The sequence below is a fragment of the Panthera tigris genome, chromosome D1 (assembly GCF_018350195.1).
Source record: "Panthera tigris isolate Pti1 chromosome D1, P.tigris_Pti1_mat1.1, whole genome shotgun sequence".
Classification (NCBI taxonomy): Eukaryota; Metazoa; Chordata; class Mammalia; order Carnivora; family Felidae; genus Panthera; species Panthera tigris.
In genome coordinates, this window is record NC_056669.1 from 100,470,777 (window position 1) to 100,484,382 (window position 13,606).

Consider the following 13,606-nt stretch of genomic DNA (forward strand, 5'->3'; position numbering starts at 1 on the left):
ATATAACTTTCATAGAAGGCAGAATACTCCAAATATTTTGGGCTCACTACTGAAGCTCTAAATTCACAAAGGAGTAGAGAACAGAGAACTAACATTTATTGAGCTGTAGGAATGGACTTTTGCACACATTACTTTATTTCCCTTTTGTAATAACTCTCACAGATAACAAGTGCCACAGTCAAGATTCAGTCTCAAGTGTCCTTCAGAGAGCACCCACTTTTCACCTTTTTTCATTGTTTCTTATTATGCTATAGCTTCATTCTGCAATTGACTTCCCTCCCCAGGACCTCCATTGGAATAAAACAAAATGTGTTTTTTTAAATGTATTTAAATATTTTTAAGTCATCAAGACAAGAGAAACACTATGAAATAAGTCATCATCTGAAGTGGCCAGCAAAATAAAATGAAAGGAATTATTATTTGCCTTATTATATTAAAATATAATATAAAATATACTATAAATTATTATTTGCCTTATTATATTAAAATATAAGTGCCCAGAGAGTTGAATGAGTTAAATGTTTTCTTGCCCTCGATTGAAACATTTTATCTTGTTTCACTTTGAACTGGTCTGCCTTCTGACATCAAGAAAATGAAAATATAGATGTATTTGGAGACTTCTAATTGCTTTTACAAATTCAAATTCATTATTTTCCATTTCTTTTGTTTTATTCCAGGAAGTGTCGTTATCCAATTTTTAGACAGATCTGCATAAGTCCAGTTTGTGAAGAATGTATTCTATTCACCTGTACAATAGGCAACAAGTAAAAGCTTTAATATTGGGGATTTCATCACATATTTGACCTTGATGTTTTAGGTTTCATTTCCTAAATATTCTGCAAATTATCTGAAAACTGCTCTTACCTACAGAACAGCAAAGGCAGGTTAGGTACTTTATGAATGTAGTTCATTTAGATTGCTTATATCCACTTACTCAGCTGTTGATAAAACTCAGAGGAGATGCCCTAATGGGAATATGGTCCAATTATCTTCTGGTTCAAAATAGCAATACAAGGATTTACTCAATAATAAAGAAGTAAGTAGTCTGGAATAATGTATTGTATGTTAATATTATAGAAAATAAATAGTTGTTTGATCCCTGGTTTAAAATAATGCCCTAAAGATATATACAGACACTAGATAAAAAGTCTTTAGAACTGAGACATGCTGTTAATATAATAGCTCTGACACTGGGTTAGAACTAACTTCTCTGAGAATCAATTCCCTCATCTGGGCAATATAAGCCATTTTTTAAATTGTGACAGGTCAGTAAACATGGTAAACTAAAATGATGTAAAACTACAATATATCTCCTGCAGAATCTAGCAGATGGATTTATAGTCAATGAAAGGTATTACACTTTTACTCTGTACAAATCATAGAGTACATGGGTTTGATGAATACATTTAGAAGTGTGCCGTCTAAGCTTGCTGGAAGATTGATCATTATTCAAGGTAAAATAAGAAAAATCCAAAAACTCCCATAGAAATGTGGAGGAGACATTAAAAGTTTAAAGCTCTGTGGGACTTGATAAATCATGTAATTTTGTGACTACTAAATGTTAATGTAGTGTTTATTCAAATTAAATAAAAATATCTATTGATTGGTTGACAAACAGATGTTTATCACGTATACACGTGCAGTTCACTCATACACACACATACCCCTGGGACCAAAATAGAGACATTTAACATTTTTATTTATTTTTTATTTTTATTTAATTTTTTTTAGGTGTCCCCCACTCTTACACAGGCTTAATCATGTTACAAAGGGTCCATAAAAAACTGGAATAGATCTCAGAAGTATGCCGTACATACTTGCTTTGGAAAAGACAGGGCTTCACTTAGAAGAAAAGCTGAGAATCATGTCAACTGAGTAAGGCAAATACACTAGGAAAGTAAGTTTCAACAAGGGAGGGGTCTTCTGGAAAATGCAGGACTTATAAAGGATTGCTAGAGCAATACACAAGTCTAAAGTGTAGAGTAATCCTTTACAAGGCAACATCTGCTGTGACACTTAAAGTAGCTGTACAATAATATTTTAAGACCTTCATAAAAACATGAGTCATCTTTGAACACAAAGCTGGAAAAGCTACTGGATATATCTCCAACTACACATGCGCCTCCTGATAGTCAAAATGCCCATCCTATTGACACATTGAATGAATCAAAGGATTATTATTGAACTCTTTATAATTGCATTTAAATTGCAAAAGGGTAAAACCAAATAATGTTCAAATGTTACCAAAATCAGAGCATCAACCCAGGCCATAAGGAATCAAATGAACCATATCAAATACATCTTAATAGAAAACAAACAAAAACAATTAAATGACTGATGACTCAAGAATATCAAATGTATCAGAAATGAGAATACAAAATATCAGAAGGATGAGGACATATGCTACAAAGAGCTCGGAATAATAAACCAGAAAATGGAAATAAGGCAAAAATTCAGTAATCAAGAGTAATTTAATACATAGAAATTTAATACAAGAGTGGGTGGTCACTACTGAAAGCATAATTAAGGAAAGAGAAGAGAAAGAGAGATGAAGAAAAATCAGTTTCAAGTAAATAATTAAGAGAATTAAGAATTTGATAGAAAATGACAGATCTAAAAGTACTAAGATATAATTTAAAAAACAATAGAAATGTGACTCATACAAATATAAAATTGACATACAAAAATTTATAACTATCTGAATGAGTATATCAATAAAATGAGAGATATAGAATTTTTAAGAAATAAGGGTTTATGACATTTCTTTGGAAAAGTTACAATAAAACATTTAGTTTCCTTTTTAATTTTATTGAAAAAATGTACACATAGAAAAGTACATACATCTCAAGTGTATAGCTTGATGAATTTTTAAATTGAACATACCCTTATAAACAAGCCCAAGAAAAAGAACATTTCCAGAACCAGGGAACCTCCTGTATTCTTCCAGTCACTCTCTCCCATGTAAAGATAACCATAGTATGAAACAGAGACTAATTTATGTAATAGCTAGTTTTTTTCAAGGACAGAGTTATTGCATTTTAATAAAATACAGAAAATCTACCATTTATATGTGCCAGTTACATGAATTTGAATAGACACACACAACTGTGTAACAATAACCACATTATGGGCAATAGAAATATTCTATATTGTAGTATTGTGGAATTCCTTTGTTAATTTCTACAAAAATGCTTTTCTTAGTTTTAACTCGGGTTGCATTGAATATATAGATAATTTGCAATTACACTTAATTAATAGATCAGTATCTTCTTTATCCCTTTCTTTCTTTCATTCTTTTGTTCTTAAATTCAAATCCCATGACCAACATTCCCTATCTATTAATTTAGTCTCCCCAGGTGTTGAGCTCAGGCACCTATGTATTTTAAACACATTTTTGAATAATTTATTTAAGTACATAGCCATGAACGAGTTTATAGATGAGTATACAAGATTTCCAAGACAAGACCTTAACCGACACAAAAAGTTTGACCTTTATCTCTGCCAGATCTCTCATATTTTGTTTATTACATAGAATATTAAATTTATCTATATAGTGTCCCATCTCTGTTTTCAATACTTCCTGTTTATGTATTCATATGTTTTCTCCCTATTAAAGTCTCAGTGAGCTTCAAGTATTTTTCATGCCACTTTAAAAGTTAAATAAATATAGTAATCTTTATTAAATGATTATGAAGTTTGTCATACCTTATTTTGAGACAAGTAAACAGGTTATGTTCTCAGGAAGAAAGAACTGGGTTTTAGAGAATTTAAGTCATAAACCCAGTGGCGTATATTTATTTAGTATCTGAGCCAGGATTGTGTCCTGTAGCATTAGATTGTTTTCCAGCCCTATGTATTGCTCTGCCCTGAGGGCTATTTTATACCAGAGGCCAAAGTGTATTCATGTGATCATTTTTATCATGTAGCTCATGGTTCCAGAGCCACTCATTTACTATGAAAGAAACACATGAAATTATCTGACTTTTCCGTCCCAGAAGATAATTACCTTATTTTCTCCTTGGAGCATCCCTGTGGACATCAAGAAGGGCTTGAAAGTCTGCTATAAAACTCCAAATGATCAGTGATCATAGGGTATGTTAACTGAATGAGCAGTTCATTTTCACAGGTAAGAGGAAAGTGTTTCTTATTACTTACAGAATTCTTCAGAAGTCATAACCTTGAATCTCAAACTAGATTCCACATTATAATATTTAAATCTGAGATGGAAATTTCTAGTTAACTGAGAATTAAATTAAAATTGAACAAGGAAATTCCAGGGAACATTACAAGGATAATAGGAGAGACTCCTTCCATGTTTAGGTCAACAGATTTGGAAATTAGACATTTTATTTCACTTTCTTGATGGAATGTAACAGCTGGAATAAAGGTAGTTGAAATAAAGGGATGTATTACAAATTTAGGAAAATTATTAAATAGAGAGCAAATTGACTATCAACCAATCATCAGATACATGCCAGTTGAGGATCATAATTTGTTTTTCTAATGCAAACACATAAATGAATTTTAGATTTGTTTTACTGGTTAGCTGCTTGCTGAAGAAGCCACTTCAGTTTTATTTTCTTTTTTTTTTAAGTCATGGTCTGCTTAAACTTGATGGCTTTATAAAAGAATTCAAACACACGAGGATGTTATTTTGTATTGTTTCCAGAAGACAACCTTTCCAGAATTATGGCATATCAAAATGAATTGCAACATAGTCAACTGCCCATAGCTTATTTTTTGATCATTACAAAAGTTAATTTAACAAAAGGTTCAATATGAAAATGCACATAACCTGATTTTTATATTGTAGTAAAACAGGTGCTGTGGAGAGGGGACATGTGGAAGCCATTTTGATTTCTTCTGATGAACACCCCCATTGTTTATTTTCGTTCCAAAGCTTCTAACATGATGATGCTATTTCCTCGTATACCACCATTCCAATACTGCTCTGTTGCCCACTAGTTGCCATTTGCACACTTCCATCTATCACAAAATTCATAAAGGGATTGAACCCCTGCAATAGTCCTTGGACATGTCTGCCATTTGATTTCAATGACAGTTTCTTGTCCATATTTTTTTTTTCAACTCGGGAGGGTGAGCTTTGTTCATGGTGTCTACTCGACCACCTCAAAGATGCCCCCAAATGGAATTCATGGTGTCCTTCATGCTCCTGCTAGACACAGCTGCAAGTGTGGGACAGAGAAACCTGGTCTTCAATCCTGTCTTTGCTTCTAACTATCGGTATGACCACGGCCCGGTTATAGGTCAGGCTGCTTCTCAGTTTTCTCATCTATAAAAGGATGCTAAATTATTTAGTTTGCAGGTTGCTATGCAGATGACATAAGACAATGTACACACAATTTTTAACCCTCAGTAGCCACTTAATATCATGTGGTTGTACCTATCATTGCTGTCCTTCTCAAGCTTAGCATTTATGACATTGTTCTCATAGATGTGCCCTGTGTATGTTTTCCAACTGTATTACAGGTGAAGAATTGAAAAAATTAGTCTTCCAGATTGGTCTATTTTGTTAAAATTGAGAGTTTGTATTTTTGTCTATCTAATCTCTATCTCCTAAGATGAAATGAGCTAGATAAGGAAAAAAATTATTATGGACAAAATCATCAGGGGGATGTAAGTAGACGTACTATCATTTTACTGACATGACCAAAGTACAATGCAATGATAGCAATGAATTTCCAAGATGCCTGACACCACAGAGTATTGTGATGGTCAGAGAGGGCTGCCCTGTATGACAAGGGCTAATATCTAAATCTAACATCCTATATTGTACTCATTTGTGAATATTTTGAATTTAAATAATTTTCACACTGTATTTCTCATTTAAATGCATCCCAGGGATACACATGTAGTTGGTCCCATTTTAACAACTGGATACACACACACGCGCACACACACACACACACACACACACACACACACAAGGAATTTCACACACATTTTACAAAATCTAGGACTAGTAACAGGTATGTAATTTTTATTATATTATTTTCAGATTTTTAAATTTCTATATTCATTCATATTTGAGGATTTTCAGATGATGCATTATGAAGCAAGGTGGGAGAAAATTTAATAGAAAACAACTGGAAATTAACCCAATAATTGGCATAATTTGTTTAACATGAAAAATTTAGCCAACAACTTAATAAAATAATTTCTTTATTTACGCAGGATAATGTATCCTCTGGGACACAACTTCTTCATCACTGCCTTTTCCTTCACTGACAAGGATTTCAACATGTCCTTCTAAGAAACAAACATGAGAATACATAAAGTGGGTTCTATATTCAAAAATATCTCCTTTAAAACCTGCAAATAAACACTAAAATGCCAGGGTTGACATTGGATTTAGATTTATACACAATTAAGTTGAAAAATGTAACTGAGTTCACTACGTTTATATTGACGGGTTTCACAGATGATTTTGAGGTGCAAATCTTCCTCTTTTTACTATTTCTAGCAATCTACCTTTTTACTCTGGTAGGAAATTTGGGACTAGTTATATTAGTCATTGGGGATTCTCGGCTACACAACCCCATGTACTACTTTCTGAGCGTATTGTCTTTCCTGGATGCCTGTTATTCTTCAGTTGTCACCCCAAAAATGTTGGTCAATTTCCTCGCAGAGAATAAAGCCATTTCCTATGTTGGATGTGCAGCGCAGATGCTTCTCTTTGTTACTTTTGGGACCACAGAATGCTTTCTCTTGGCTGCAATGGCATATGACCGCTATGTCGCCATCTACAACCCTCTCCTGTACTCAGTGAGCATGTCACCCAGAGTCTATGTGCCGCTCATCGTTGCTTCCTACGTGGGTGGCATTTTGCATGCTTCCGTACACACCGTGGCCACATTCAGCCTGTCCTTCTGCGCATCCAATGAAATTAGGCATGTCTTTTGTGACATCCCTCCTCTCCTCGCCATTTCTTGTTCGGACACTCACACAAACCAGCTCCTGCTCTCCTACCTTGTGGGCTCCATTGAGATCGTCACTATCCTGACAGTTCTGATCTCCTATGGTTTCATTCTGTTGGCCATTCGGAAGATTCATTCTGCTGCAGGGAGGCGGAAAGTCTTTTCTACATGTGGCTCTCACCTAACTGGAGTGTCAATATATCATGGAACCATCCTCTTCACGTACGTGAGACCAAGTTCCAGCTATGCTCTGGACCATGACATGATAGTCTCAACATTTTACACGATTGTGATTCCCATGCTGAATCCCATCATCTACAGTTTAAGGAACAAAGATGTAAAAGAAGCGATGAAAAATCTGTTTGGTAAAAATTGGTATATCAATAAAGTCTACTTTTCACATTGACCGTTAAATTGAGAAAAATTATGAATGCTATTGATCATCTCAATATTAAAATAGAAATATTTTGCTTTAGTTTATTTGTGTCTTTCTCTTCTTGCTATATATTTTTAAAGATTGTGATCACGTCTCCACCTGTACATTTTTCACATACGTAGAAAATCTCTGTCATTCCTTTGCTTCTTCCTTAATTCACCCGGAAATACACACAGGCGCACACATGCATTTATACACACATGTGTAAATACATATGCATCTATGCTGAGGCTGATTGTATTAACTTGCTCAGGCTGCCATAACAAAGTGCCACAGACTGGTGGCTTTTACAGCAGCAATCTATTGCTCACCGTTACAGAATCTGTAAGTCTGAAGGCGAAACGGAGTGAATTTCCTCCTAGTCCTCTCTCCTTCACTTGTAGATGGCAGTCTTCTCTTTCTGTCTCCACATGGTCATTCCTCTCTGTGTTTCTGCGTTCTGATCTCTTTTTATGATACCAGTGATCTTGGATTAGGGTCCACTCTAACGACCTCATTTTAAGTTAATTATCTCCTCAAAGGCTTTATTGTCAAATATACTCATATTCTGAGGTATGGGGAGTTAGATTTTCAACATATGAATATTGGTGTGTGTATATACATATATATATGTATATATATGTATATATATACATATGTATGTATGTATATATGTATGTGTATACATATATATGTATGTATATATGTATGTATATATATATATGTGTATATATGTATGTATATATATATGTATATACACCAATACACATACACATGTATATATACACATATATACACATATGTATATGTGGGTGTGCATGCATGTACATGTGCACACATGCATATATTCATTACATATAGATATATTTGCATATAGACACATACATATATTTATTATTTGTAAGTATATTTATAAATACAGAGTCACATATGTATGTGATCTTTACTTTAAAATGTATAGTATTACCTTTCATCCTCATATGAGTCAAACTGGATATTCTCCCATAGTTGCAATTATACATAACTTGAAGATCATATCTGAATAGCTTGAGCAAATACCACGTCACTGGGAAAAAAAAGCCAAGCTCACATAATCCCAGTCCACTTCCATTGAGTCACTGGTATCTGACTCCTGATAAAATAACTGAAGCTGAGCTAAGCTGCAGCCCAACTTTATGGGCTTTCCTACTAACCTGGTATAGACTCAGCTTTGGCTCTCTTTTCTTCTGACCACTACCACCTTATTATGGTCTTACAGACGCCACTACTCCTCGGTGCCCAGACCCAAGAACCAAGGCATAGGGGTGCCTGGTAGCTCAGTTGGTTAAGCCACCAACTTCAGCTCAGGTCACGATCTCATGGTCTGTGAGTTCGAGCACCCCATCGGGCTCTGTGCTGACAGCTTAGAGCTGCTTCAGATTCTGTGTCTCCCTCTCTCTCTCTGTCCCTCCCCAGCTAGTGACCGATCTCTCTCTCTCTTTCTATCAAAACTAAGAAGCATTAATTTTTTTTTAAAGAACCATCCCAACTATACTCATGTTTAGCCCTGTTTCCAACAGACCTCATTTTAATTGCAAGGACATGTGTCCTTCAAAGTTAATTAATTGTAAGTGGTTGTGTTTTTCAACCCTTCCTTCCTTTTTTTTTTAAAGTTTTATTTTTACTTATTTTGAAAGAGAGAGAGAGTGAGCAAGCCAGGGAGGGCAGAGAGAGAGGGAGACGGAATCCCAAGCAGGGCCCACGCATCAGTGCTGAGTTCCACACAGGGCCCTAACCTACAAACTGTGAGATCGCAACCTGAGCTGAGACCAAGAGTCAGGTGCTTAACTGACTGAGCCCCCCTGGTGCCCCTCCATCCTTCCCTCTTACACTTCATTATCATCATCATCATCATCGCTATTATTTTTTTATTTATTTTGAGAGAGGGAGAGAGAGAGACTGGGGAGGGGCAGAGAGGGAGACAGAGAATCCCAAAGCAGGCTCCACAATGTCAGTGCAGAGCCACAAGCAGGGCTTGAACTCACAAACCATGAGATCGTTACCTGAGCCAAAATCAAGAGGCAGACACTTAACTGAGCCAAGCCAGAGCCCCTATTATTATTATTATTATTATTATTATTTTAAGTGTTGAATCCCTTTGGTTCCAACAAGATGATCTCCTTAGAACACAGAGTACCACTTAAGGACATTTCCCTAAAGTGGGATCATTAAGTATAAATAACACCTTAACTGTATAAATATAGATAATCTTTTACCACAATATATTTGCCCCAACAATTTTTCTGCATTATTTTCCTTCTGTTTGCAAGGTTTTCTGGGCTGTCATTCACATAACTCCTGTTTTTAAATGCCTATTCTTAGTGAGGAGTTCATTGACTACATTATGATTAGAATTTACTTCCTTTGAATATCCTCATATTCTTTCCTTCTTAAATACACTCCTTTCACTTATCACAATTTCATATAACATGCATTTAATTTATATTTGACTTATTGTCTGATCTATTTTCCAGACATATGTGTCTGGAATTTTATCTCACACATATTGTAGCTCAATCAACATTCCTTAAATGAACAAATTGTGTATATAAGAAATTGTCAAAAAGATTTTATTTAACTCAATGAAGGGATGCATGTGAAAAAAGAATGTTATTAGGTACTGCCTTAGATTTTCTAATTTACATTTTTCCTTTAAAATCTATCCTCTCTCTCTTGATCACTTTGCTATTTTTTTCTAGCTTTCTCATTTGGGTACAAATTTTCCAGTGAATATTATGTCAGTGGAATCACGCATATTTCAGCACTTCATGTTTTCATAATCAGTATTTCTGATTTTTTCCCATTTCTTTTGACTTAAGGATAGTTTAGTAACATACAAAAATGCTTAAATGAACACATTGAGAGGTTTTTTTTTTTGGTTTTTTTTTTTTTTTTTTTTTACATTTGTCCTTCATTTCTAAATAGAATGAGATTTTGAGAAACTTTTTTTATTCAGGTCTTAGTCATCATTAATGTATGGAAGTTTTCATAAATGCCACACTACACTTGTAAAAACAATTATCACAAAGCTTTTCTACATACTTACCTACAAAAATAACCTTACTGGGGGCGCCTGGGTGGCGCAGTCGGTTAAGCGTCCGACTTCAGCCAGGTCACGATCTCGCGGTCCGTGAGTTCCAGCCCCGCGTCAGGCTCTGGGCTGATGGCTCGGAGCCTGGAGCCTGTTTCCGATTCTGTGTCTCCCTCTCTCTCTGCCCCTCTCCCGTTCATGCTCTGTCTCTCTCTGTCCCAAAAATAAATACAAAACGTTGAAAAAAAATTAAAAAATAAATAAAAAATAAAAAAAAATAACCTTATTGAAGGTTTAAAGTCTTTATGTACGTTTTAAAAAAAATTTGAATGTTTGTTTATTTTCGAGAGAGAGAGAGACTGAGCATGAGCGGGGAGGGGCAGAGAGAGAGGGAAACACAGAATCTGAAGCAGGCTCCAGGCTCTGAGCTGTCATCACAGAGCCTGACCTGAGGTACAAACTTGCAAAATGTGAGATCATGACCTGAGCCAAAGTCTGATGCTTAGCGGACTGAGCCACCCAAGTGCCCCTAAGTCTTTATGTCTTAATTAAAGTTTTCTTACTTGAAAACAATACAGGCGTATAAAGTTTTCCTAAAGTTAGCAGACTTCGTTCCATTTCTCTCGTTGTATCTCCTGTATGAGAAGTTTCCCGTTTGGGATAGGTATTGCTACATAACCATTTACATAGATAACATTCACTCTGGAGAGGTAGAGTCCAAGTGGAGGCATCCACCTGCAAGGACAGAGGGATGTGGTTACCCCCTAGGACTGTGGACTCAAAGCAGCGATCAGAATAGCCTTGCTCATTTATAAGCAAGGCGATGGCAAGCTGATCATGATATTTCTAGAAGTGAAACAGATGAAAAACACTAAATTCTGGCTTGATCTGTATAAGCAGGCTAAGTGAACAAAAGTCTAACTTGAATCATAAAAACTGTCATTGTGGGAGCTCAGCAATCAGTTTGTGAACTGAGGAAGCTTTTAGCCCTAGAACCTCTTTAGTGAAGGGAGGTCAGGTACCCTTGAGGGATGAACCTTGTATATTACCAAAAAATTTAAACTATTAATCTTTCTCCAAGCCTTTGCCAAAGGGACTTTGGACATTTACCAGGGTAACTGTGCATTAGTGAAAAAGAAATAACCAGGTCTTTGGGAACTACTGGATACTAGTTCTGGACTGATGATGATAACTCCAGAAGACCCAAAGTATCACTGTGTGTTTGCGTTTTTGTGATCCAAGAGTCAGGGGAGGGGCTTGTGGAAGTCAGGTGATCAATGGAGTTTTACTTCTGACCGATGTTGCAGTGAGGTCAGTGTGTCCCTGGCCCATCCTCTGGTTATTTGTCCAGTTCCAGAATGTCTAATTGGAATAAAACAACTGAGCCCCTGGAAGAATCCCCACATTGGTTCCCTGACATGTGAGTTAGGGTTATCATGATGGAAAAAGCCAAGTGGGAGCAACTCTAACTGTCTCAACCAAGAAACCATACGATTGCTATATAGCAATCTACCACCCTGTCTTGTACTCAGTGAGCATGTCACCCAGAGTCTATGTAACACACTCAGTGTTTCTTCCTATGTGGGTGGCATTTTGCATGCTTTTGTACACACAGTGACGATATTCAGCCTGTCCTTCCATGCATCCAATGAAATTATACAAGTCTTTTGTGGCATCCCTCCACTACTTGCCTTTTTTAAATTATTTTTTAGATGTTTTTAATGTTTATTTTCGAGACAGAGAGAGAGAATGAGTGGGAGAGGGGAAGAAAGAGAGGGAGACATAGATTCTGAAATAGGCTCCAGGCTCTGAGCTGTCAGCACAGAGCTTGATGCAGGGCTCGAACTCACGAACTGTGAGATTACGACCTGAGCTGAAATCAAAAGTCAGATGCTTAACCGACTGAGCCACCCAGGCACCCCACTACTTGCCATTTTTTGTTCTGACACTCACACAAACCATATATACATACATAAATGCATATATGATGTATGTATGTATAATATGTTTATATATCATGTATGTATATAATGTAGATATAAGGTACACACATACATATTATATATACATATATTTATATATTTCAACAGTTGTTGCTTTTCTCTCAGCTCTATTTCTATTTGTCTTTCACGACACTTAAATACACCATCAATAGGGGGTGCCTGGGTGGCTTAGTCGGTTAAGCGTCTGACTTCTGCCCAGGTCATGATCTCACGGCTCGTGGGTTTGAGCCCCGCATCGGGCTCTGGGATGACAGCTCAGACCCTGGGGCCTGTTTCAGATTCTGTGTCTGCCTCTCTCTCTGCCCCTCCCCCACTCGCACTCTGTCTCCCTCTGTCTCAAAAATAAACATTAAAAAAATTTTTTTTTAAATAAATACACTATCAATAAATGTTACTGTTCTATGACCGGACAGTAATAAGAAAAGATTCTGATAATGGAATAAAGATATATAATGTTGAGCCAAACAGTGGAAATGCCATGGCAATAAGCCTGGATGGATCTTACTCCTAAATAAGGCAAATGGGGGCGCCTGGGTGGCTCAGTCGGTTAAGCGTCTGACTTCAGCTCAGGTCATGATCTCGCGGTCCGTGGGTTCGAGCCCCGAGTTGGGCCCAGTGCTGACAGCTCAGAGCCTGGAGCCTGTTTCAGATTCTGTGTCTCCCTCTCTCTCTGACCATCCCCCATTCATGCTCTGTCTCTCTCTGTCTCAAAAGTAAATAAACATTAAAAAAAATTAATAAAAAAATTTTTTAAAAAATAAAAAAAAAAAAATAAGGCAAATGAAGTAACATTAAGAAGGTCTTCACAGGACTCCAGAATGGAGAAGTAACCTCATAATGAGTGCTAAAGACAATCAGCGGTGTGAATGTGTTCTAATCCATAGGATCCCGAGAACATAAGCCATAGTAGTAGTGAGTGCAAATCACATTCCGCAATGACAGACAGCAATACACTACATCAATTAATATTTAATATGAATCCATTTGAACACAATAAAAGTAAACAGATGATAAAAAATATCTATATTTGTAAAATGCTGTGTTCGAAGGCTGATAAATGCTTTGTTGGAAAATATTCTAGGATATACAAGCACTGTTACTGCAATCAAGACATTTTCTTTAGTTTCTGAGCAAAGAGACTTGGACTGGTCTGAAACTCAGTGTTGAAAATGTATTTTAC

General features: G+C 36.2%; 1 protein-coding gene and 1 pseudogene across 1 annotated transcript; one reads left to right on the plus strand and one right to left on the minus strand.

Annotated features, from left to right (window-relative positions):
* Nucleotides 1-4,883: 4,883 nt before the first annotated feature.
* Nucleotides 4,884-5,112, minus strand: LOC107180236 (annotated as a pseudogene).
* Nucleotides 5,113-6,351: 1,239 nt separating this feature from the next.
* LOC102954294 (olfactory receptor 5T1-like) lies at nucleotides 6,352-7,344 on the plus strand. Its single transcript, XM_007088813.2, has one exon. The coding sequence runs from the start codon at nucleotides 6,352-6,354 to the stop codon at nucleotides 7,342-7,344; it is 993 nt and encodes a 330-aa protein (XP_007088875.2).
* The last annotated feature ends 6,262 nt before the right edge of the window (nucleotides 7,345-13,606 follow it).

Excerpts from the sequence above, each read along its gene's own strand:
- LOC102954294 (XM_007088813.2), top strand. The coding sequence starts at position 6,352 with ATGCCAGGGTTGACATTGGATTTAGATTTATACACAATTAAGTTGAAA.